At 30.6% G+C, this 25,257-nt stretch overlaps 1 protein-coding gene across 9 annotated transcripts in view; it reads right to left on the bottom strand.

Annotated features, from left to right (window-relative positions):
- Positions 1-25,257, bottom strand: part of NBEA (neurobeachin) — a 707,023-nt gene that overhangs the window by 531,940 nt on the left and 149,826 nt on the right. For all 9 annotated transcript variants that reach the window (XM_017537954.2, XM_037741813.1, XM_017537951.2 and 6 more), the window contains exons 11-16: positions 21,483-21,591; positions 10,288-10,440; positions 8,963-9,131; positions 2,431-2,510; positions 1,651-1,713; positions 1,468-1,565 (exon numbers count right to left, since the gene is read on the bottom strand). In XM_017537954.2, the coding sequence (XP_017393443.1) occupies positions 1,468-1,565; positions 1,651-1,713; positions 2,431-2,510; positions 8,963-9,131; positions 10,288-10,440; positions 21,483-21,591 (672 nt within the window). The remainder of the gene's footprint in view (positions 1-1,467; positions 1,566-1,650; positions 1,714-2,430; positions 2,511-8,962; positions 9,132-10,287; positions 10,441-21,482; positions 21,592-25,257) is intronic.

Genomic DNA, 25,257 nt, shown 5'->3' with positions numbered 1-25,257 from the left:
CCTAAAGATCTTACCAAATAGCACTTTCATTATTAGGATCATACTTCCAATGTATCAAAATAACAGAATTGTATTTCTGCATTTCATCATATTAGACAATCTAAGTTTGGCATCTTCCACAAGGGTAATGTGAGTATTTTCAACTGATTCACTAAATTTATCAGATAATGTAATAAATAAAGCAAAATCTAAGGACAAGGACACTAATTATTAAATCTCTATATACGTTCAGAAGAGTGAGTGTAATTACATTACATTATTAGATTGAACCATATGAAATTGCCATTATTTGGTAAAATCAGTTAAGTATCAACAGCTTCATATAGTTCGAACTCAGAGTAGAAATTATAACAGTAGTTAATCACTAAATGTATAACATTCTTCAAATAGATTAGCAGCCCTATGAATTATAAACTCAAAGGTAATAGTGATGTCACAAGTGAGATATGCATATAGAGATACTGACTGCTTCTCTAATTTGAAAAGTTCTTCAACTCTAGAAAGTTGTTATTCATTGATATAAATGGGCAAGTAAAAACAGCACTTAAACAAGCCCTTGACAGTCACTGATATATTATTTCCAAAGTCTTTTTACAAACTTTTTTTCACAATAAATCTGTGGAAATTCACTGAGTTATACATGGCATAACCTAGATATCCTGTTCATCCCACTAACTAAGACTCCAGAAAAATAAAAAGGAAGAATTCCTTAAGAAGCCACATTATAGGCTTAAGTTCATAAAAATATTAATTAAGAAATTATATTTCATCTATCTACCAAGTTGCTTTTCAACTGCCATAACAAAAGTTAGTTTTCAATTTCTTTTGGCTTTGGCCTCTAATTTCCAAAACATTTTCACCTCTATTATTTCTACTGCACTGCCACTGTCTCAGGTCATCATCTTTAAAACTGTTGAATAAAATAATCTTCCTGCTGATATTGCCACATCAGTTTTGTCCTTCAACTCATGTTTCACATTGCTGATTGTAAATCTAACAAAATAGCAAACTGAACACAACATTTCCCCTATTCAAAATTCTTTAATTTTCATCACCAACTGAAAAAAAAAAAACCACTAAAATTATTACCGTTCTATGAATCTTCCACATCCGGCTATAATCTCTCTCAGGCCTGATATCATAAAATTTCATTATATTGTCTTTTGCTAAAACATACCTTGCTTTCTCGTGTCTTCTTGCAAAAAAAAAAAAATGCTCTATCACAATTTGTAATGTCCTTACTATAGCAAAAACAATTTAATTATTCTTCTTGATTCCAGAGACCAATGTTTATACATTTCATCAGTTTCCTGAGTATTAGAGAATCAATAGCAGCATTCCCCTTTTATACTCTCTTATGCGCATAATTTTGCTGTATTTATTCAAATATTCAGAATTGAAGTTATTCTAGGAGGAACAACTGTGCTCCATTAAAGTCTAATAGTAATAGTAATATTATAATCATACCTTATTCCGTTTCTTTGATCAAATGCTGGTATCATTGAGGCTGGGTGTTCTGACATTAAAGCCACCAATAACTGTAGCACATCATGAATATTTTCATCCTGCATAAATCACCAATACTGATTTAGTTAAAATTTTACTCTAAAGATTGGCTTAAATAATTAAAAGACCCATAATATATCCTACCTCATGCATTGTAAGTAGATAGTTCAATATACTCTGAAGTTCATCTTCCTTGACCCCTCGATCCTAATTTTTAAAAAATATTTTATTACATCTAAAATTACAATTTTAATTTTAAAAAGCATCAAAAAATAATTTTAGAAGAAAGTAAGTTTAATGTAGTGATATTTTAATTAAAATCCTCACACATTTCACAATTTATAGACTAGATCATTTCAAGTTAGTTAAGTAAATACTTAGAAAATTATATCAATTTTTAAGTCATTAATACTTGGTGACATTCATTATAAAAAGTTAACATATTTTGACCATCTAAGTATTCTTATGACTATTTTCTAATCACTCAGCTCTTTCCTTAAAATAATATAAATGCAAGACTATACAGTATCGATTTTTGTGTACTATCTCACAATTTACATTTATTTTCACTTTGTTTTCATTTTAATATTTAAAAAATCCTACTACAATAAAATACATTATGTAATTCTTAAACTGGCACACTGACCATTTTCTAGAATTATGGTCAATTATTATAAGAACGGTTCAATTCTTATTCATATGTTCCTTGTCTGACATTTCTGTCACATGCCTTACTAGAGAAAATTTCAGAGAGCATTCAACCAGAAGTTTAGTTCAATAAAAGTTAATACTAAGATGCGCAGAATTTTGAAAGGAATTTATGAATTAAAGGTTGCTACTACTAATTTAACAATAATAATTCTATGCCAGAAATTCCTTTCCACCTAATACACTGTAATTCTAAATTATATAAAATTATTTTACCTTTAGTATAAGCTGTTTCAGAAAAAGTAGCATAAATGCCCTCAGTGATATAATTTCTTTTTGTGATGGCCGGGGACCATCTAGAACAAAACAGAAAAAAAAGTACAAAGAAAAAATACAAGATATTAAACAAGCTTAATGTAATTATATTGGGATACTATGGCATTCTTGAATAATTATATTTATTGAAATTATAATACTTATTAGTATTAATGCTATGAAATTTCAATAATATCAGAGTATCCAAAAGTTAACTTTCAAATTTTTGGCAAATTCAAATTATTTACTTAATGATTTTGGGGGAAAAAGAACTTTTAAAAAAGTTATAATATATTAGCATCCATTTGTAAATGTATAATTCCCAAATATTTACATTAATACTTTTTCCTAATTGTATTACCTTAATAGGTTTCCCAGTATTTCTTCCATTCTCAATTAAACTTGTCTTCATTTAAAGGCCCTCTCCATTTTCACCCCACACATTATTTACCAAAGCACAGAAAAAGTAACACTCAGTTTTATTGTAATTATTTGTTTTGCAGCCTATTTCGTCTATGTCACTTGTATACAGAAAATACATATTATGGTGGGCATTTATAAATTCAAAGTCAATAAGTGAAAATGAGTATAAAATATTAAAATGTACATGTCAGTTTTATCAAAATGTATAAATTTTAAAGTAATTTCAAAATACCTAATTACTAATAAGTGAAACTATAAAATATTATACATAATATATATAATATACAATAAAGTATACTTTTAAGAAATGTAGCTAGATTCATAAAAACCCTTTAACATTAAGGCTTTCTTGTAGCAAACAGTATTTATCTACTGCTCTACAAGTTTTAAAAGCATAATCCCTTCATGTATAATTTATGGCACATGCTTATTCACTTAACATTTACATGAAGATTATTACATCTGCAAGCAAGTTATTACCCAAAAAATCCATCCTGCCTATTATTATAAAAGAAATATCTTCCCTATTTCCCAGACTGCTCTTCACCTTTTTTTGCCCAACTCCCCCCAAGATGCACAAAGTACTCTTCCCCTCCTATTGACACTTGGTATTACTTTTAAAAAAAATCTTTCATTGTAAAATATTGCATATGTATGGAAAACATACATGAACAACTTAATGATTTATTATAAATTGAACACCTATATAAACAATTCCTTGGTCAAGAAATTGAACACTGATAGTAGCCTGACAGGGAAAACCCATCAATCATTGGTATGCTGGTAAATGAATTATCTGCAGAATGGAGGGATGAGGTCCTGATTTTGAGCATTTATGTACGTATTTCTAATTTCTGTCATATTAATAATCCCACCATGACTGATTTTAAGTTCAAGCTGCCAATAGTTTAACAAACAGCTCATAAAATTCCTGAATATCTAACAATTGGGCATCCTGCCCTGCATGCCAGAGCCCTCACCATGCTCCAGACCTTAGCTCTGTGCCATATTCCCCTTCCTGATCACATCCCCACTCCATCCACCCACAGACAGATACTGTCTTAGTAATAATCTCTTTATTCTTTTTTCTATTTCTGCCACCACTTAATAAAATTGGTCAACTTTTATAACATCTCAGTGCCTTAGGATTGTTTTCTTCTTTACTGTTATTGTAAGAATAATACTGCTTTGTCATAGGATGTCTTGTGAGGATTAAATGGATCAACATATGTAAAGGAATTAGGCCAGTACCAGGCCCATTTTAATCATAAGCACTCAAATGTTAGCAGTAATTATCGTATATTGCACAACACAAACAGCATGTTGCAAACAAACATATATATATTTGTGTGCTTTGTATATGATATAAATCCACTTGTGCAAAATAAGATACAAACCGATTTATCTAATATAAAATTGAATGAAAAAACAAATCTCAAAATGTTATATACGTAAAATACAGAATCTAAACAATAAATCAAGAATACATATATAAATAGCAAAAGAGTAAAGCATAGTAAAAAACCCAAGTAAAGAAAAAAAAATAACATAAAATTTGAGTTGGGGTTATTACTCTGACAGAGAATAGTAAAGAGATGAGACCACGCACAAGAATATCAGGCTCATTGGTAATGTTCTGTTTTTTAAGCTTAGTGATGTTTCAATAAGGCTCACTTTATATTTGTATTTATAACATATTTATATTTGCATTGATATATGTAATTATACCATTTTGTATTCATGATATATTCAAAATAAAGCTTTGAAACACCTATGTGTATGCATGAGTAGGCTCATGTTTGTATGAGCAAAGAATAAAAAGCAGTAGAAGGATATACAAGACTGTTAACATTGGTTACCTGGAAGAGTATTAAATTTTTATTCATAAACCTTTGTATTATTTCACTTGCTACCATGAACATGTATGACTTGTACTATAATATTTTTAATATATCTCCATGTTTTTACAGTTAACCATGCTTAATAATAATTTAAGAGACAAAAGTGTTAAGTCATAGTCAAAGCAAAAATATCCTGCTTCTCAAGGTGAGTGCCTACACGAGTAGTTCTAAGAAAGCTAGTGTAGTGCAAATTATCTTTAGAGTGTTCTTAAATCATTCGTTTAAAATGGTATTGAAAAACACTGTCATTTAGAAAACTATATACTTCCTTACATTCTATTATATAACAAAATTCATTTCAAAGTATTAAAATGTTAAAGTAAAATAATAATGTAAATGATAAAGAAAAATAAATGCTCGTTCCACTTTCCTGTCACTTTCATTTAAAATATATGAACTGGTTCTCATCCCTTCCCTCTCTTTGATGTAGCTGGAGCCAGTGAGACCTCAGAGGCAAGGAGGGAGCAGACACCCTGGCGATACCCAGGGTCTTACAGTGCCAAAGAGGCAAGTGAGTCTGGAAGGACTTTCAGGGTCAGGGCCAAGGAGACAGTAGCGCTCAGGAGGATAGACAACACCAAAGAAACAACTGGCACTGAGGAGACAACAAGGACCATTCAGGGTCCGATCTGAGGGTAGGGTTAGAGATGACGAGCAATGCTAAAGCTGAGAAGGTTATGGTGTGTGTATCAAAATATTGGTTTCATAAAGTAGAATAAGAAAATATATTAATATATTAAAGATAACAGGAGCTAGGTTTCTCACTATTTAAGAAGAAAGCTGCAAATTTAAAGAGTTTGAGGCTAGGTTGAGACATGTGGCTTTGGACTGGAATTGAAGGTACTGCTGTAAACTCATGATTTTAATATAGATAAATCAGTTGAGATATAACTATACACATAAATATAAACATCATTTCCTAGATCTGTCTACTAAGAGTCTGTAGAAGCAGTGACATTCAAAAAGCGAGAGGCACACCTCACATCCAGATCTTAGTTTCTAAAAACTATATCCACCAAGCAAACCAGGACTTCTTGGAAAAATGGCTAATTTCAGGGCTGAAATAAGGAAAGTATAAGACAAGTCAAAAACATCTTGTTTCAGAAAGTAAGAAGCATCAAAAAGTTATGGGCATTTGTCTTGAAGGCCCAAGAATCCATGTGAAGGGTCTTACTGGCCAAATCTTGAGCATCAAAATAATGATACAACCCAGGAGACAGACAAACCACAGCCCTAAAGCTAAATCCATCAGTCCACTAGTTTTGGTAAGTTTCACTAGAACAAGCCACACCTATTCATTTACATACTGTCTGTGGTTATTTCTGCAATACAGTGCCAGAGCTGACTATGTGCAACAGAGAACTTATGGCTCCCTAAGCCTAAAATACTATCTGGCCTTTTGCAAATAAAGTATGCTAACTGTTGATACAACACACTGAATACATGAATCCATACTGATATAACTGATAGACAGATAGATAGATAGATAGATAGATAGATAGATAGATAGATAGATAAAGAGTAGAGGAGTAAAACAAGTTCTTCCCTACAGTAGATATGCTAACTTAATAAATGTCTTAGAAAACATCATCATTTGTCAGTCATCACAACAAAGATAATTTCTAGCAAGAATCATCAATGAATTAAAACAAGCAGCTGAAACTTTGTTGAAGAACAGGATATTTATATAGTTTTAATGTATTTCTCCATAAAATACTTATTAATTTAAAAAGAAAAATAAATAATTTTATAATGAAGAAATCTGGAAGGTAATATCTTAATCAAATATTTAAACTTAACATCACTTGTAAAAGGACAACTCAACGTCATGCATGTCCTTGACAGGATACAAGGAGACAGACACAGTATGACTTCTATGTTATTTCTTGCAAAAATGAAAAACCTGAATCATCATGAACAAATAGAAAATTCAAATTTTAAGGCATCTGAAAAAATAACTGGTCTGTATTCTTCAAAAATGTCAAGGTTCTGAAAGACAAGGACATAGTAAAAAAAAAAAAAAATTCTACAAGGAAACTAAACACAACATATAACAACAGACTTAGGGCAAAAGATATTTCTTTTTTCCTAGAAAGGACAATATTGGTGTAATTAGTGAAATTTAAATGGGGTCTTGAATTAGATGATAGTATTGTATCAATGCTAACTTTCTGATATTAATGGGTATCCTCTGGTTATTTAACAAAGTGCCTTTACCTTCCAGGAAATACATAATATTTAGAGATGAGAAGACATAATATCTAAACTTTATTATCAACTGATTCAGAAAAAAATATGTATATGTATCTGTGCGTGTGTTTATATATACATAAAAAGAAAGCATGAGAGAATAGTAAAGCCTAAGTGGTAAGATGTAAAATTTTGAGAATCTAGTGAGACACATATGAGAATTCTTTGTGCAATGCTTACAATGTTGCAACTTTTCTATAAATTAGAAATTAATATTTTAAAGTAGAAATTATTATATGTGAATATATGATTTGTTTAGACTAGAGAAAACTCTATCATAGTGTAGCATTTAAGAACGAGGTCTCTGAGTCAGATAGGTAAGATTCAAATTTGGGTGCTGTTCAGTTTGTACCAACTTTCAGCTTCCTAATCTTTAAAATGAGTATGATGCTAAAAACAAAGTTATATATAGATGTAGTCTTATGTATGCATATGAATATGTCTATCTATAATTACATTATAGATATTATTGAACACATTAACATGTAGAATGCTTGGCAGGAAATTCCAATAAATTTTAGGAATTACCAACTTAAAAGCAATGGAAGAACAAGACAAAATAACAAATCTGAATATAAATAACTTATAAAGCCCCATGAATAAAACAAAAAGAGATAAAGGCTTATAGAAATATTAACATAGTAAAATGCTATTTTTCCTTGTCAAAGGGATTATAAAACTGTAATGTTCAATGTTATCGTGAGCATGCTAAAAGAAGTATTCTAACACACTACTGGTAAAACTGTAAAATAATATGATATTCCTGAAAAAATTTATAATATTTGTCATTAGCCCCTTTCTCAGTAATTTTAAACAAATCAAAGATGGAGGTAAAAACAGATATGAATGAGAGAATCCTATTATTTATAGAATCAAACTTTAGAAACAATGTAAATGGTACATCCTCTTACATTACTAAATTGAGCTGAGAAAAGAATAAGATAGAAAAATTGGAAAAAATCTCAATTCTATAATTTAAAAGTTTAAATATTTTTATATATGTATGCAATGAGAAACACTGGAAGAAAACATGCCAAAATCATATTAATAATTATTCTTGGGGTCATAAGCATATTTTTTCTTCTGCATCATTTTATTTTCTATATTTATTGTATAATTTTAAAACTGGCTATATTTTTAACGCAAGAAAGAAAACACAGTGAAGAATTAAATTAGTTTCCACTACAGTCAAAACGAAAGATAAATTTAGAATAAAATATAAAGAAATGTAACAATCTAAAAATGCTGAAAGCAACTGATGTACTAGAACACACCTGTTATAAGCAACATCATTTATCCGTTTTTAATATTATGAATGTATCTCCCTAAATTAAAAAAAAAGCAGATAGCCGGGCGCGGTGGCTCAAGCCTGTAATCCCAGCACTTTGGGAGGCCGAGGCGGGTGGATCACGAGGTCAAGAGATCGAGACCATCCTGGTCAACATGGTGAAACCCCGTCTCTACTAAAACTACAAAAAATTATCTGGGCATGGTGGCGCGTGCCTGTAATCCTAGCGACTCAGGAGGCTGGGGCAGGAGAATTGCCTGAACCCGGGAGGCGGAGGTTGCGGTGAGCCGAGATCGCGCCATTGCACTCCAGCCTGGGTAACAAGAGCGAAACTCCGTCTCAAAAAAAAAATAAAAATAAAAATAAAAAAATAAAAAATAAAAAAATAAAAAAAGCAGATAGGCTAAAATAAACACTATTGTTTCTTTTTACCTGACTTTATTCCAAAATAATTTAATACTGAAAAGCATTAAAGTTCTTTACCACAAACAATTTTCAATATGCCAGTCTGCTACATAAGAAAGAAAACATTTCAGTGACTTCATAGCCATGCACGATGCTCGCTGTAACAATACTCAGAATACAAAATAATCATAGGCAAATGTAAACACAGTGAAAGTGTTGTACATACCTAATCCTTTAGGTGTAATCCCACTACTGTCAGCAGGATTAATAACCCAGTAGTAATATTTTAAGGTGTGCATTAGCTGTAATACCGTTCCTACTCTGCGTATGGTGGTATAGATGGTAGCAGTTCCAATAAATTCAGCAGACAAATACGTATATAGGGAAAGCTGAACCTAATACAGAATATTAACAGATCATTAAAATAAATATAAAATGCTTCACGTGCTTATATTATAAATATACATACAGTTTTAATTTAAATGCAAATTAGAAAAGGCCAAGAAATGACCATTTATTATGAGGATAAAAATAGTAACTTTCTTCTTCAGTATTTTTTTTAAATATATAATCTGCAATTAACATATTCTAATAATAAACTTATAATAAAGGTAGTCTAATAGTGGCAATTGATTTTTAAATGATTTAATAATTTATTGAAATTAATCTGATAAAAAGATTAAAATATTTTAAAGGTCAACTAAAGCTCTTAAAGTACATTTCAGTAGCTTTCAGTGTATAAATTGCTTCACAGCAACAGAACTAACATCAGTCAGCTAAAGCACATCTGAAAAAGCATATATTTTTGTCATATATCCTAAGAGTTCATATAATTTCAAATTCTCCTTACCTATGGCCATAATATATAGTTGGCTTTCACAATCTGACCATGTGTGCATAAAGATGGCAAGTCAGACATCTTGCTTAAAAATTTCTCAAAATTCAGATCTGGGCTTAGCCAATAATTAATAAGATGAACCATAATAAAAATGAAAACTTAAACATTACCTAACTCAGTGAGATATTTTTAAACTGTAAAAGATAGCTCAAAATCAAAATATCCCTCATTACTGATTTCTACTAGGACTAAATCCTGGTATACAAAATAATAAGAATTTTCTGTTATCTGGAAAAATATTTCTTTCATATATTTATTTTTAAATATTATTTACATGTCATGATACAAATTCTGCCCTCAAAATGAAAGCAATTTTCCAGCAAAATGATCATAGTCATGATAAAATTAGTTATCTGTTCTCTTTCCCTAGTCTTTCAAAAACAGGCATAGCAAATTCTCTTCATTGGTAAGGTATGTATCACATCTAAAGATGTTTGAATGCAGTGTTACACAAAGATTATTTTTTACTTATGGTTTCATTTATTTTACTACTTATAAATATTTTGATCTTCTGATACTGCCTAATACAACTGCAGCAGATTAACTATAAAATAAGCTAAAATGTTCAAATGTTTTCCACTGGTACTTTAGATCCAGCAACTATAATGTATAAAATTACACTAAAACAAACTAATTGAGTATAAAATTCATACCTTTGCAGGTGTATGTATCCAGATGGCTGGGTTAAATAAAATGTGATCACAAAGCTGCTTCAGCAAAGGTGCTCCATGAGATAAACCATCAAGGTATTTTGCAAAAGATAAAAACTGCTCCAAGACAGCTCTAGTTATATGAACTCTTGAAGACTAAGAAAGCAAACAGAAAGTCTAGCTTGAAATATCCAGAATATCAAATTGTATAACTTCTGACTCAGCACAAGCCCACATGAATTTCTCATATGCTATCCCTAATAAATATGAAATAAACATTTATATTTTCTTTGCTATTAAAATATAATCTTTTTAAGAGATCTAAGCCTTTAGCTATTTCTTTGAGTGACATCCTATTATCTGAAGCCCTTTCTAAGACAATTACAGATAAATAATTCAAGTTAAATAATGTTACTATTAAGTAAAGCTAAAGAAATGAAATGTTATAAATAAGAAAAACTTAATTTCATTTTTGTAGAAATTAACAGATGAGAACCTAGACATAGAAATTAAAAGTGATATTGTTTAAAATAGTATTTAAAGTATATAAATATATAAAACATTGCTTAAAATATTATTTCCTTTGCCTTCTCTACTCCATAGTCTATCACTGGATGATATACTATGCTTCCACAGCTTCATATAACACCCTATCTATGCTGAGTACTCACTTCAAGAATTTTCAACTGCTATCACCATGTACCTATTAACAATGGTATTTAAACAACAAACTCTCCAAATTGAAATCAAACCTTAAAGCTGCACCATCCCATACAGTAGCCAGAAGCCCCATGTGGCAATTGAGCTGTTAAAATGTTGCAATTTAAAGTGAGATGTGTTGGGCTGGCCACGGCTGCTCACACCTGTAATCCCAGCACTTTGGGAGGTGGAGGCGGTCAGATCACAAGTTCCGGAGTTTGACATCAGCCTGGCCAGCACAGTGAAGCCCCGTCTCTACTAAAAATCCAAAAAATTAGCTGGGCATGGTGGCAGGCACCTGTAATCCCAACTACTCAGAAGGCTGAGGCAGGAGAATCACTTGAACTCGGGAGGCGGAGGTTGCAGTGCACCAAGATCGCACCACTGCACTCCAGCCTGGGCTACAGTGCAAAACTCATCGCCAAAAAAAAAAAAAAACAAAAAAATCAAGTGAGATGTGATATAAGTATGAACACACTGGGTTATTCCAGCTCAGAATTTTTTTAAATTGTATTTTCTTATTGAATAGATGTTGAAATGACAAAATTTGGGGGATTATCAAAACAAAATACTAGGCTAAATACATTGTTAAAATTAATATCACCTGTAAATTTTTTACTAAAAAATATTAAATTGCACCTGAGGCTTGAAGTGTATTTTAATTCGACAATGCTATCCTAGAATACAATTTCAGATTAAAATGCTGTAATATTAAAAATGCTCTTCCTAATAGTTGATAATTCAAACTCAAATGTCAAAAAATGTATCTTCCTACACAAACCTTGTCTTCCTCATCTAGTGATACTATTTTGTAGCATCTCTATCTTTCCAGTCATAGGGGAGAGAATTAACCTACCACACAACCGCAAAGCACACATCACACAACACATCTTTCTTCCTATTCTTCAATGACTGAAGTCTGAATATCAGTTTAATAGGATCAAAGTTTAAAAAAGGATAAATTTGTCTTACCAATTTTACCTGCCATATGATTTAGCTACATTTCTCATGCTCATAATAAGGACAACTCAATAAACAAGTACATCATGAATTTTCACACTTCTACATAAAAGGTCACAAACTAAAATGATTGCAAATAACTAACAACAATGTGTAAACTAGACTAGGAGACAATAAAGAGTGGTAAGGAACAAAACTAAACCTCTTTGTTGAGTCCCACAAAATATTTCCATAGGCCAGTTTCACCCACAGTACTCATGTGCTTCCCTTGCTTTCTCCATCTTTCTCCCCTAGTTTGTAACACCCTTGCATACATTGCATTTACCTTAAAAGTAGAGCTCAAGACTTTCAGTCATTTAGAAAACACACATGCTGATTACTCACTATTAGTCAAATACTCTCCCTGGCACTGTCAAAAGAGCAGCTAACAAAATTAAAGAAAAAACTCTGTCTTACAGAACATATTCTAAGAGATGATAGGTCAGGAACATAGAGTAAGTAAAATAAAAAGGTAAACTATGTAACATGTTAGAGGTTACTAAGTTCATGGAAGACTATGGAGCAGATAAGACATTTGTAGGAGGGTTAACAGGTTTTACTGAGAAGGGGGCATTAAAATGATTCAAATTATGATAAGGTTAAAAATGGTTTAGCATTAACAGAATTGTGAGTCTGACAAAAATATCAAAGGTGCTTACAGAAGCAGGAGCCTCCAAAATTCAAACCAAACCTTAGTTTATAATTTTCCATGAAAATTTTATAGAAGATGGTTAAAATAATCTAAGTAAATAGCTGAGTTAATAAAGGAGAACCAAAACAAATATTTGAGTTAAAAAAGTAAAGACTGGGTAATCATATTTAAAGAAATATCAATGAAAATAATATAGTACTTTAAAAATATTTTATTCATAAAGGAATAAAATTAAAATAAGAGATCAATAGTATTTAAAACTTTAGCCAGCTCCTTCATTAATTATAATTTCACATAGCTTCTTATACATTCTATTTTTATTCAGTAGTAATGATTTCAAGAGCATGATCTGACACATTCTACTCTTACACTTAAAACTCTAAAATAGAATACAGTCAGATCATGTTACTAAACATGCTATGCGACCAGACTGTAGCTCATAAAAATTACTCATCATGTGCTTATAAAGATTAACCTGTATTATAAAATCAAGCTGACTATTATAAATATATCCACTTGATGAATTCATAATATAGAAACAAGTTTGGAACATGGACCATGATGCTAAAACATATACCAGAAACATCACAAGGACTTCCATATTACCAATAAAATAGGATAAAATAAAGTAAAAATGGACTTGTGGTTTCACATATCAATTAATCCTACTGAGTAGTAGCTTTTCATTCTAAAATTATTCTTTAGAAAATACTTTTCTAAAATTGTGTCATTTTATTGACCTACTCAAAATCCTGCTTTTCTGGATTATAAACAGTAGATAAATGTATAAAATGAACATTCTCTTCAACAGCATGTTACCTTTACCTCTTAGTAGTATTTATTCCTTCTTTCTTGTATTACTGTTAAAAAAAAAAAAAAAAAAAAAAAAAATCTTTCTTTCCTAACATAAGAAAGGATATTATTTTATTCATCTTTTGTCTTCCTTATCATTACCCTAATTTCTCAGGAAATGTTTAACTAAATTAATGTCTAATTCAAAAATAGTGTTAGAATAGAATAGGTAGGAAAAAAAACACAGAGAGCCTAGGATAAGAAGAAAGAAGATCTCTAATTCTGTTTTTAAATCAGTTTCCTTTGATTAATTGTTTTAAAATATTTTTCTATTTTGGTATTTGTTTTCATTTTCTCAAGTAAGGCTGTTTTAAAAAGAGATCCATACTTGGACAATTTATAGTTATAAATCTGTAACCATTAGATGAAAATACAATTTAAATCTCTTAGAAAATGTAAGCTCTGGAATTTGATCTAGATATTACTTTTGTGTGGTGACAGGATACATAATTTTTAAGAAGTACTATATATGTCATGACTAACCATATTTGGAAATAATATCTGAGAAGTTACAAAAAACAGTTACATTATAGCATCCACTCCAGAATTAACTCAACCATACAGGAGGACTGGAGATTACAAAAAGAAACTTCAATAAAGAGAGATTCTTCCAACAATTTAGATTAGCCCATAATGGAACAGGTTATCACAAATATTCATTTTTTTTTGCAGAAACCATTATACATACACACACACATATACATATAACATGTAGGATTATATAATTCAATAAATTGTGTAAAACTATTGTAATTATAGAGGTACATTATAAAGTAGTCCATTATCCACTCTGCTCCTCTCAGGACTCTTAGGTTGTGCTCCAAATAGCCTAATCCAACCATATTAATCATTTGTTGTTGTTTTGGTGGAGTGATAGGGGAGGTGGCAGGCAAGGATTAGTTCAGAGACTCAGTATCAAAGTTTAGGATTTTCATAGCAACAGTTGGTTCAAAGGTAGACCAGCTGAGACCTAAGCTAACCAATCAAAATGGAGACAAGAATCTTGCTCAGTAATTGACAGAAAGGAGCTCTCTTTCTTTACCTGGATATGAAGGACTACAGCACCAGTTCTCCCTGGCAGCCTTGTGACCTCAAACAGTATCAACTTTTGCATAAAATCAACACTGTAGCTGGTACAGCAGAGATAGGGATAAAACCTGTGTCTCTGATGATATTATTGAGAGTCTGATAACCCAGACCTGAAATACAATTTACTGTTTGCTGCCTTACCAACCTTTTGCTGCCTTTCCAAGCCTCCCTGTTCTATTTTCATGCTTGGGATGTTCCCTTGCCTACTAGTTTCCAGTGGATTTTACTAATTGGAGACATTAGCTAGAAATTAAAAGACAGAAAAAAAAATGAAGCTGGGTATATATTTTCCAGATTTTACCCCTTCAGAACACTTACACTATACTCTTTTCTTGAAGACCACACTCCCATCAGGTACCCTTCTCCTATAGCTACAATAAGTTTCTCTTAAGGTTATGTTAAACACTTATTCCCTTCATCTCTTCAAATCTTGCCATGCTCTCTGCTTACAACTTTTCAAATACCCTTGCATTAAACTCTTCTCAATAACCTAGGTTGAGAGTGCCATCTGTTTCCTGCCAAGAATATAACTGATATGCCATCTAAAACTAGACTTTCAGATACATTTGTTAGTATATTTTCTTACGGTTTAAGATACTTTGAATCAAATTTTCTACTAACCACACAAAAAAATATCCTACTGAATACACTGGATAACCTCTAAGTTTTCCAGAATATCATATTTTGGCAAAACAAAACAAAACACCTTAAAATTTTTTGCATAGAACAGTAAAATTGTTATTATTTAAAAGGCCTCTCATTATACCATCTTCCTTAAACATCTTCTATGACAAGAAGATAAAAGCTAAGTGACAGTTAACCAGTAACCTGTTATTAGCTAATAAACTAAAAATGAAACTTCAATTACCTATACTAATAATACTAACCTGGCCACTGATTATTTAAAAATAACACAATTTGAGTATTCCTCTAAGAAAGACAAAAAAAAGTTACTCTTTCTTGGTAATCAGACAAGCATGCAAGTACTTTTCATACACTCAATTCGACAACTATTTTCTGAGCCAAATGCCTTTCTAGGTGCTGAAGATATAACTATAAGGGTAGAGAAAAAAACATATATATATATATGTATGTATATGTATTGCCCCTGCTTTTATAAGGCCTACATTCTAGCAGAAGGAGGCAGAAAATTAGTAAAAAATATAAAACATGCCAGAATGGTACTGTAAAAATTTGCAGAGTAGGTAAATAGTGATGGTTATAGAAGGGATGCTATTTTATTCAGAATGATCGGAGAATATTTCTAAGATAAGGCATCATATAAGCAAAATCCTGAACGCAGCATAGAAACAAATTCTGTGATTATCTGAAGAGTGATGGAAACAATGGGGGAAGTAAATGCAAAAGTCCTTGGGTAAATGCTTACCATTTTAGTTCTTAAGAGAAAGGCAAAAAGGCCTTTGCCTAAAAACAGAGAAAGCAAGAGGAGTGGTAAGAGATGACGTAAGACATAAAGCTTTTAACTTCATTATGAGAAGGATGAAGACTTGAGTAAGATTTGACACATTTTAAAACAACTGGTCTAAGTGCAAGTGAAATATGGACTGTAGGTAACCAATGGTGAAAGATGATGATGGTTTGAACTAAGATGGTATCAACAAACACGGTAACGAGCTGAGAAGTAAATAGAAAGTGGTAATTTATTCTGGATATGTTTTGACAGTAAGACAACATAATTACCTAAGAGTTTGGAGGTAGAGTGCAAAAAAAAAAATAGAGTGAAAAAGATTTAAATGTTTGGTTTCAACTACTTGTTGAATGGTAGCACCGCTAAATAAGATAAAGAACTCTGAAGGATGAAAAATTTGAGAGAAAAATCAGTTTGCATAATTTAGACAAGAAGATTAATATAAATCCAAGTAGAACTAAAACTAGGAGAAACAATTAAGAGTAATTACTATTGCAGGATCATAAAAGCTGTAGAAGTGGTTAATCTCAATTAGAGTTATTGTGTAGATGAAAAAGTGAAATGCTTTTCAGGATTAATCACTGGGACAGAACAGTCATCAGAATTTGGAACGATGAAGCAGAACTACTGAGAGAGAATAAGAAAAAAACAAAGCAAGCCATCACAAAACACAATGCAAGAAAGCATTTCAAGAAGGAAAGGATGCTCAACTGAAATACTCACAGGTCAAATAAGATAAGGACTGAGAAATAACCACAGGACAGACTATGAAGGCCACTGGTGACAAACACGAGCCATTTTAAAGAACATGTAAGCATGAAAGCCTGGTTGGAAAAAGAGTAGATTTAGGAGTAAACGAGAGTCCAGGAATATAAGGAAGGTTTAACTTCTGAAAAATAATCAATATAATTCACTAAATTAAGAAAAATGAAGAAACATCATAATCATCTCAAATACTGCAGAAAAGGTGTTTGATAAAATCCTGTTTACAATATAGAAAACTCTTAGCAAATTAGAAACAGGTAATTCCTTAATTTAACTAAAAAATCTACAAAAAGTATTTTTTAATCTATAAAAAATATCACACTTAGTGGCTAAGTATTAAAAGCATTGCCCATGAGATCAGGAATAAGACAGGGATGGCTACTATCACAACTTCTATTCAACACTGTATTGGCAGTCTTTAGGTAGCACAGCAAGACAAGGTAAAAATAAATAAATAAATAATAGAAAGAAAAAACAAAACTATCATTCTCAACTGTTATTGTTCACAAAAATTTTTTTTTGAAAAAAACCTACAAATGAATAGATTTAACAGAGGAATAGAAAGATTGGTATATAAAAGTTCAACAAAAACATTAATTATCATTCTATGTACCGGTAACAAATTAAAAATCAAAACTTTTAATTGCTTCTTGGCCATTCGGGTAAGATCAAGTGTAAAAAACTAAAATTTTAAAAGTATCAAATAATATCAAATATCTGAAAATCCATAAAAAAGACAGAAACTATTACATAAAAAAACTAAAAAAGAGAATCTAAATATATAAAATAATATACCAAGTATATGACTTGAAAGATTTAATATAGGAAAGGTGTCAACATAATATAATAAAAATCCTCATGCTTTTTGGTTGAATTTGATAAGCTCATATACACGGAAATGCAAGGACTCAAATATAGCCAAGGCAATCTTCAAGAACAGCAGTAAAGCTAGATGACATACTCTTAAATATCAGGCCATACTAAAAAGAAAGCTATGCTAATTAAAATATCAATGTACTATCTCAAAGAAAAAAAAAATCCCAGTCATAAATGGTTATCTGATTTACAGCAAAGGTTAGACTGCAATGCAGTCAGAAATCATCTTTTAAAAAAATGGTACTGGGTCAGCTAAATGACATACATCAGGAAAAAAAAGAACCTTGACCTTTATACCTCATACCATATATAAAATTCAATTCCAGATAAATTATGGATCTAAATATGAAAGATAAAACAAAATAATCGTATGCCTTTGGGATATATATGGGTATAAAGTTGACTGATCATAAAAGAAACTGAAAATTTAACCTATATTAAAATTAGTAAGTTCTGTTACTAATCAAAAATCAGTATTTTTGATTACTTATCAAAAAATCACTATTAAGAGAGTGAAAAGGCAAGCCAAAGAAGAAGAGATAATTTGCAGTGTATATCCAACAAAGTAAGCATACCATATATATATATTATATATATATAATATATATATATAATATATATAATTTCCTCAAATCAATAACAAAGTGACAGACAACCCAAATGAAAACTGGCAAACAGTTTGAAGGGACAAAAAAAGATATCCAGAAGGACAATAAATATATGCTCAACTTTACCGTCATCAGGGAAATGCAAATTAATGTAAGCCAAAGAATGGAAGAATATATTTGCTAATCATACATCTACTAAGGGAGTAGTATCTAGAATGTTAAAAAANAACTCCTACAACTCAATAATAAAAAGACACATATCACAATTTTTAAATGGGCAAAAGATTTAAGAAATTTCTTCAAAAAATATATATCAACAAATAGCTAGTAAGCACATGAAAATAGAAAATAAGCACATGAAAAGATATTCAGCATCACTAGTCATCACAGAAATACAAATTTAAGAAATGATACACCATTTCACACCCACTAGGAGGGCCAGAATAAAAAAGACATACAAAACAAGAGTTGGTAAGGATGTGCAAAATTTGGAACTCTTAAATACGGTTGGTAGGAAGTAAAATGATGGAGTTGTTTTAAAAAACATCAGTAGTTTCTCAAATAGGTAAATAAAGGACCCAGCAAATCAGCTCCTAGGTATCTCCTGAACAAAAATAAAAACATATATCCACATATAACCTAGTACATGAACATTCATGGCAGCTTTACTCATAATAGCCAAAACATAGAAACAAAACAAATGTACATTAACTGATGAAGAAACAAAATGTATATACATCTAAATGGAATATTATTTAGCCATAAAAAAGAACAAAATTCTAAACTGTGCTATAACATGGATACACACTGAAAACATGCTAAGCAAAATGGACCAGAAACAGAAAGACAAATATTATATAATTCCATTTACATAAAATATTCAGAATAAGCAATTCATAAAGCAAAAAGTGAATTGGGTTGACTAGGGGTGGGAATCATGAAGAGACATAGGAAAAATTGATAAAGAAAATGAATAACAAAGAAGATAAAAGATCAATTTTTAATAATTATATATGAAAATGTCTAATCTTATTCAAAATCTAGGAAAAGTGCAAATTAAAACTACAAAGAAATAGTTTTTTGCATTCACTAAATTGACATTATAATATTTGAAATATTAACATATTTTTTATGTGAAGGCTTGTATAAATATTTCTAATTATTTGCTAAGTTTTAAGTAAAAAAAAAAGTTTGCTTTAGATTTTTCTAATATATCCTCAGTAAACAGATAATAGCATTTTTAAAGGGTGAGTCTTCACAAAAACCCTGTCACACACAGTAATCTTACAAAGGCATTTCACGTTATCAAATTCGTGTTAACTATAGTTTATTATACATCCTCTAAACGATTCTTAATACTCTAGATATAGAAAATGAGTATTCTATTATTTAAAAAAATAAGCCAAACAGCCTTAAGTTTTTAATAATGTTACAGAAAAAATTATCTCAATAAAGAAATGCTACCAATGATCAATTTACTTAACAATTTACCACTCTTCAATCATTAATCCTTAAAGAAAGGTCAGCACTTGTTTCAAAGAAAAGACATGATATATATATAGTATGTAGAAATACACGTAATATATAAATAAAGCATATTTTAGAACTTGATTCTTTTTGTAACTAAATGTTCAATTGCATATATATACACACATTTTGTTTATCCATTAATCAATTGATAACACTTCAAATGTAAAACAATTGGAGGTGAAATTGAAGCTACTTCAAAGTATCCTCAGTTTTTTTCCAAAGGGAATATATGTCTATACCTTAGTTGAGATCTCACCTCTATTACTTCTCAAATAGTTTCATTTTCAGAGCAGCTGAATATTAGAGTTAACTAACTGATAATAAGAGGTCTGCAAGTGTCATTGAAGCGCATAGGTATCTGTTATTAAAAAAAGCTTATTCATGAAATCCCACTTTAATTTTTAAAGGAAATCACATGATAAAACTCTTATAAGATCATAATCAGAAATTCAGCATTCATTATCATAAAAGTACAGCTGTAACTAAAGCAAAAGAGGTCATAAAACAACATAAATGACACAAAATGGGAAAAAGTAAACCCATCTAATTTTTATTGTTTATACTACATATAGATCAGAAAAACTACTGGAAATAGTCATATATTAACAGCAGGGAAAAAGAGGCACAAGATAATGTTTCTATTACTATAAAATAAAAACTTTGACCGTATAATTTAAAAATCATACAAAAACTAACAAGTAAATCCATGTAAACTAAATATAGATTAAGATTTTTATCTTAATAAAAAAGACTTTCAAGATGGCCAGGTGTGGTGGTTCATGCCTATAATCCCAGCACTTTGGGAGGGTGGGGCGGGTGAATCACTTGAGGTCAAGAGTTCAAGACCAGCCTGGCCAACATGATGAAACCCTGTCTCTACTAAAAATACAAAACCTTAGCCAGGCATGGTGGCGCGTGCCTGTGATCCTGGAAACTAGGGAGGCTGAGGCAGGAGAATTGCTTGATAGAACTCCGGAGGTGGGAGTTGCAGCAAGCCAAGATCGAGCCACTGAACTCCAGTCTGGGAGACAGAGTGACGCACTGTCTCAAAAAAAAAAAAAAAAAAAAAGTCTAAGTGAGAAGATAGCAAAGAAACAACTACAGAAGCTCCTTTTTAACCCAAGGCAATAGTTCCAAGATCCCTGGTGGATGATATATATGACTTTCAGTCCAAGAACGGAGATAGCTACTAAATGACTAATAGGGAGATAGTGTGCACAGCATGAAGAAGCTGATCAAAGTGAGGATTCACGTCTTGGGCTTGATGAAGAGGGATGGCATGATACTTCATCACTCTACTCAGTACAGCACACAATTTAAAAGTAATAAATTGTTTATTCCATTTAATATCTTTGGACTGCAGTTGACCATGGATAAGTGACACCTTAGAAAGTAAAAGTAGAAATAAGGGGTTACTACTATAGAAAAACTTAAGAGAAATTATACTTATTGCTTGAATAGAGACAGATGAAAACTTTACTTTCTTTTTTACTTTAATTTCTTTCAAAATTTCTTAATTACGCTTCTAATATCCAGTTAATTCCATGTCTACACTTAAATCTAAGATGCTTGTGAATTAGCAAACAGTATAATCTCTACACAGTCAATGGAAAGGGAAATTATAGAAAAAATATAATAAGTGATTGTCAGCTGTCCAACTGTGAGGCTACACAATAAACCATCAACACATATCACTTACCTTTTCAAGTAAGTAGCCAATGACTAAAAAGCCTTTTCCACCCAGCATCTGTTCTTGCATGGCTACTGAACTTTTAAGTAGTTCAACCAGGAATGCCAAAAGAGTAGCACTGCATGTAAAGTACAGATATCATTATGTAATCATCACATGTTTGTTATAAACATAGTGTTCCATTTCAGTATTTTATTATGCCAAGAGATAATAACTATATTCAAATCTAATCTCTATTTTACTGATAATGACTATTATGGCTTATATTATGCAGTAATATATTTTCTCATAAGCATGAGAAAACTAGTGTTGTCCTTTACAAATTAAATATAATAAACTGAATCATAACTGTGTAGTTTTTTTACATTCCAAAGTAAAACAAAGTTTATCTCTACATATATGTATATGTCTGGCTTCAAGTAAACCTAAGGAACATACACATATCATTTTCCATAATAAAGACTGTATCATAACATTCTTTTGAATAACAAGCTATTGTAGAGAATTTTAAATATACATGAAAATATTGCTTTGTATTAACAAGCCTATTTTTAAATAAACTTTTCATTTAGACCTATTCTTCAAAAACACTTTGTTAAAAAATAATCCAGAGAAATATGCAACATGTCACATATGTCCAGGTATGCCCTCAGAAAAGTTCATGAGAGCAAAGAAATGATTTATGTATTATTGAAATGAAAACTGACAATTACACAATGCATAAACAAATACATAAAAGCAAACAAAGAGGTGTCAGACAAAGATTAAGCACTTGATATATGTCTTTTGAATTAAGAAACAAAATAAAAAGAAATGATTGCATTGAATTAAGCTTTGATAATGTTACTTCACAGTTACACATAATAATTTTAACCAGCAACACAGATACATGAATACAGTATTCTGAATAATGGAAATACATATTCCTTTATTGTACATGCTTAAGGTAGTTCATAAGAAATTACTATATACCAGATTTTATCAAGAATTAAAATAGAATCAATTAACAATGTTTGTAATATACCCTAAATTACCTATTTATATCCAGAAGAAAGGGTAAAACGACAAATTCCTAAATATATTTTAAATGTAGAAGTACTCATTCTTACAATAATTCAGACAATTTGGTAATATGGAAAACTTGAAAATTATTAGAGCCCAAAAGGAATCTGAAATTATTCTAATTTCTGAATTATTCTACCTCTTCCAGTTTCAAAAGGGATGACATTATATTTTTCTCATAATGTGGCTACTTTTGTTCAAATCAGATGTGTTCTCATAACAAGAACCAATAGGAAAATTAACATTATTATAAAAATTGATAGTTTAATGAACTACATGATATCAGCTGGAAAAAAATATAGTATCTAGAAACAAAGTACTTCATTACAGGAAATTAAAATTCAATTACATTAACTGACCCTGTATCCTTAAACCACAAAAAATGTAAACTATCACAAATCAATGATATCCTTTTACTTTGTCCTTAAGCCAAAGACAGACACTTACAAGAAAAATACAACTGCCAAGGAATCTCTTGGGAATTTTAAAAATCTTTCTGTAAAGAAGCACAGCTATTAAGCAATCTAGTCCACGTGAAATGAATTGAATAGTCAAGGCCACTTCAAATTGCTAAGTACTATATTACACATAACACATCTGCCTAGATGTTTAAAAAGAATAAAGAAAACTATGCATAGATATTACACAATTTCCTAATCTGTTTGGAGAATTCTTACATACACCAAAGTTAGTGGTTTAGGGAGAAGATGGATTCCTAAACATAAGCACTGCCAAAAACAAAGACTAGAAGTGCCTCACAAGGGTCCCTATGGTACATGAAAAAAGGCTAAAAGTATTTCTCAAAGTAAATCACCGTCCTATGTAGAACCATATAAAATTGCAAGCATGACATGGATTTTCTCATTCTTTTATGTCAGAATAACTACTCACTCTCAAACATCTAATGAGTTAACTCAAACCTCTAAACACAGTGGAGTTCCATTACAAAAACAAAAATATTAACATTATTATTCCAAAATCTTAACACGGTACTCTGCTATCCATAAAGTGTTAATTTCACTTCAATATTAACCATGACACCAATTGAAATGTCAAATGCATTCACTAACAAAATTAGTTTTAATTTATACCTAAAACCCAATGCAATAGCAATACCACAACTTTGCAAAACAAAACAAAAAAATCTTTACAATAAGGTATAATTGACATGGTGGACGTAATAGTAAATAGATGGCCATCTTCGAAGAGGTACATTTTCAAACATAATTTAACAAACTTACCAGTAACTAAAATGCATCGGATTGTTGCAGGGCTCACAATAAACTTGCAAAATTCTGTGTACTGCCATACAAAATTTCTCTCCATTCTTGCCTATTTCCAACTCCCCTAGATACAAAGGCAAATATAAAGGATACTTCAGCCCATTCCTATATCTCCTACATACCACTTCCTGTCTAGAACACATCAGTTCATCTGCAGAGGATCTAAATATATACTATAGGATAAACCAAAAAGCAAGTATCTGTGTCAGCCAAAACTAACACACACAACATAGAACATTCTCTTGAAAAGTATAGCAATGCCTAGGAACAGATTTTCAGAGAAGTATTTTACTTCATAGACAAAATGTATGCTGATGATTATGTCATGACATATAATTGCTAAACTTTTCAACAGACAGTACCATAACACATGTTCTATAAGCAGCAATTCTACTTTAGGAATGGATAAGAGTTTGTAATCCTGTATCTTTTTAAGGAAAATGATGCTAATAACCTATTGTGTGTTTTTTCTTAAAAATAATTACCATCTTGTAATTCTTATCAGTTCAATTTAAGTTAGAAAATAATATTTATTTCAAGTATCAGATTTTAAAGGGCTAGACCATGGGAAAAAATGAAAGAAATAGTATAATAATACCTCTGACAACTTAGCATATTTATCATTTCTCCAGAGCTTTTTGGTCTTTATTGATAAAGAACACGACGACAGTCGTGGCCCACAAATACCTGAGAATATCTATTAACTATGATTTATTATAAATCAAAATTATTTATATTCCATTAAAATTTAAATATAGATTTTGACTTATATTACTATAACTTTATCCATTTCAATTTATATTTAATTTTTTAAAATAACTAATATAGATAACTCATGCAATCTGATCCATAACGTTTTATTATCTTTGAGGTACTTTCATTATTTGAATTCAATATATCATAGATACACCTAATTCAAAACTAAAATGATTAAGAGTGAATATATAATCCTAAATTCTGTTCAAAGGTAGCTCTCTGAAGACATAAACTGACTATTCAATTTGGCTTTTACTGAAAAAGCAAAGTACCACAGATAGATTGGCTTTTTAAATAAACATATTTTTATTAAGAAGACTGAAACTACCTTACATCAAAAGTAAAGATTCCCCTTAAAATCCAACATCTCTTCCCCGTTTAAAAGAATGTTGCAAAGTAATTCATTAAGTAGATTAAGTTCCAAACAGATTTATGGTATCAATAAAGGGAAAAAAACCTTTTAACATTTTCAAAAGGTTTCATCGCTTAAGCCTAATTTAGCACTGAAATACTTTAAAAGATGATTAAAATTATGTAAAATATTTAACATCATAGTTTCTATAGTATTTCTCTCACTATAAAACTCTTCCTAAATAAGAGTGATCATAGCAGAAATAATTGATTCCTCTGTACATTAATCAATTCAAGTCCACATCCAAGACAATTTTGCATCCAAGATAATT

This window comes from Cebus imitator, unplaced genomic scaffold (genome assembly GCF_001604975.1).
Source record: "Cebus imitator isolate Cc_AM_T3 unplaced genomic scaffold, Cebus_imitator-1.0 Scaffold108, whole genome shotgun sequence".
Classification (NCBI taxonomy): domain Eukaryota; kingdom Metazoa; phylum Chordata; class Mammalia; order Primates; family Cebidae; genus Cebus; species Cebus imitator.
This window is presented reverse-complemented; position numbering and strand designations above follow the sequence as displayed.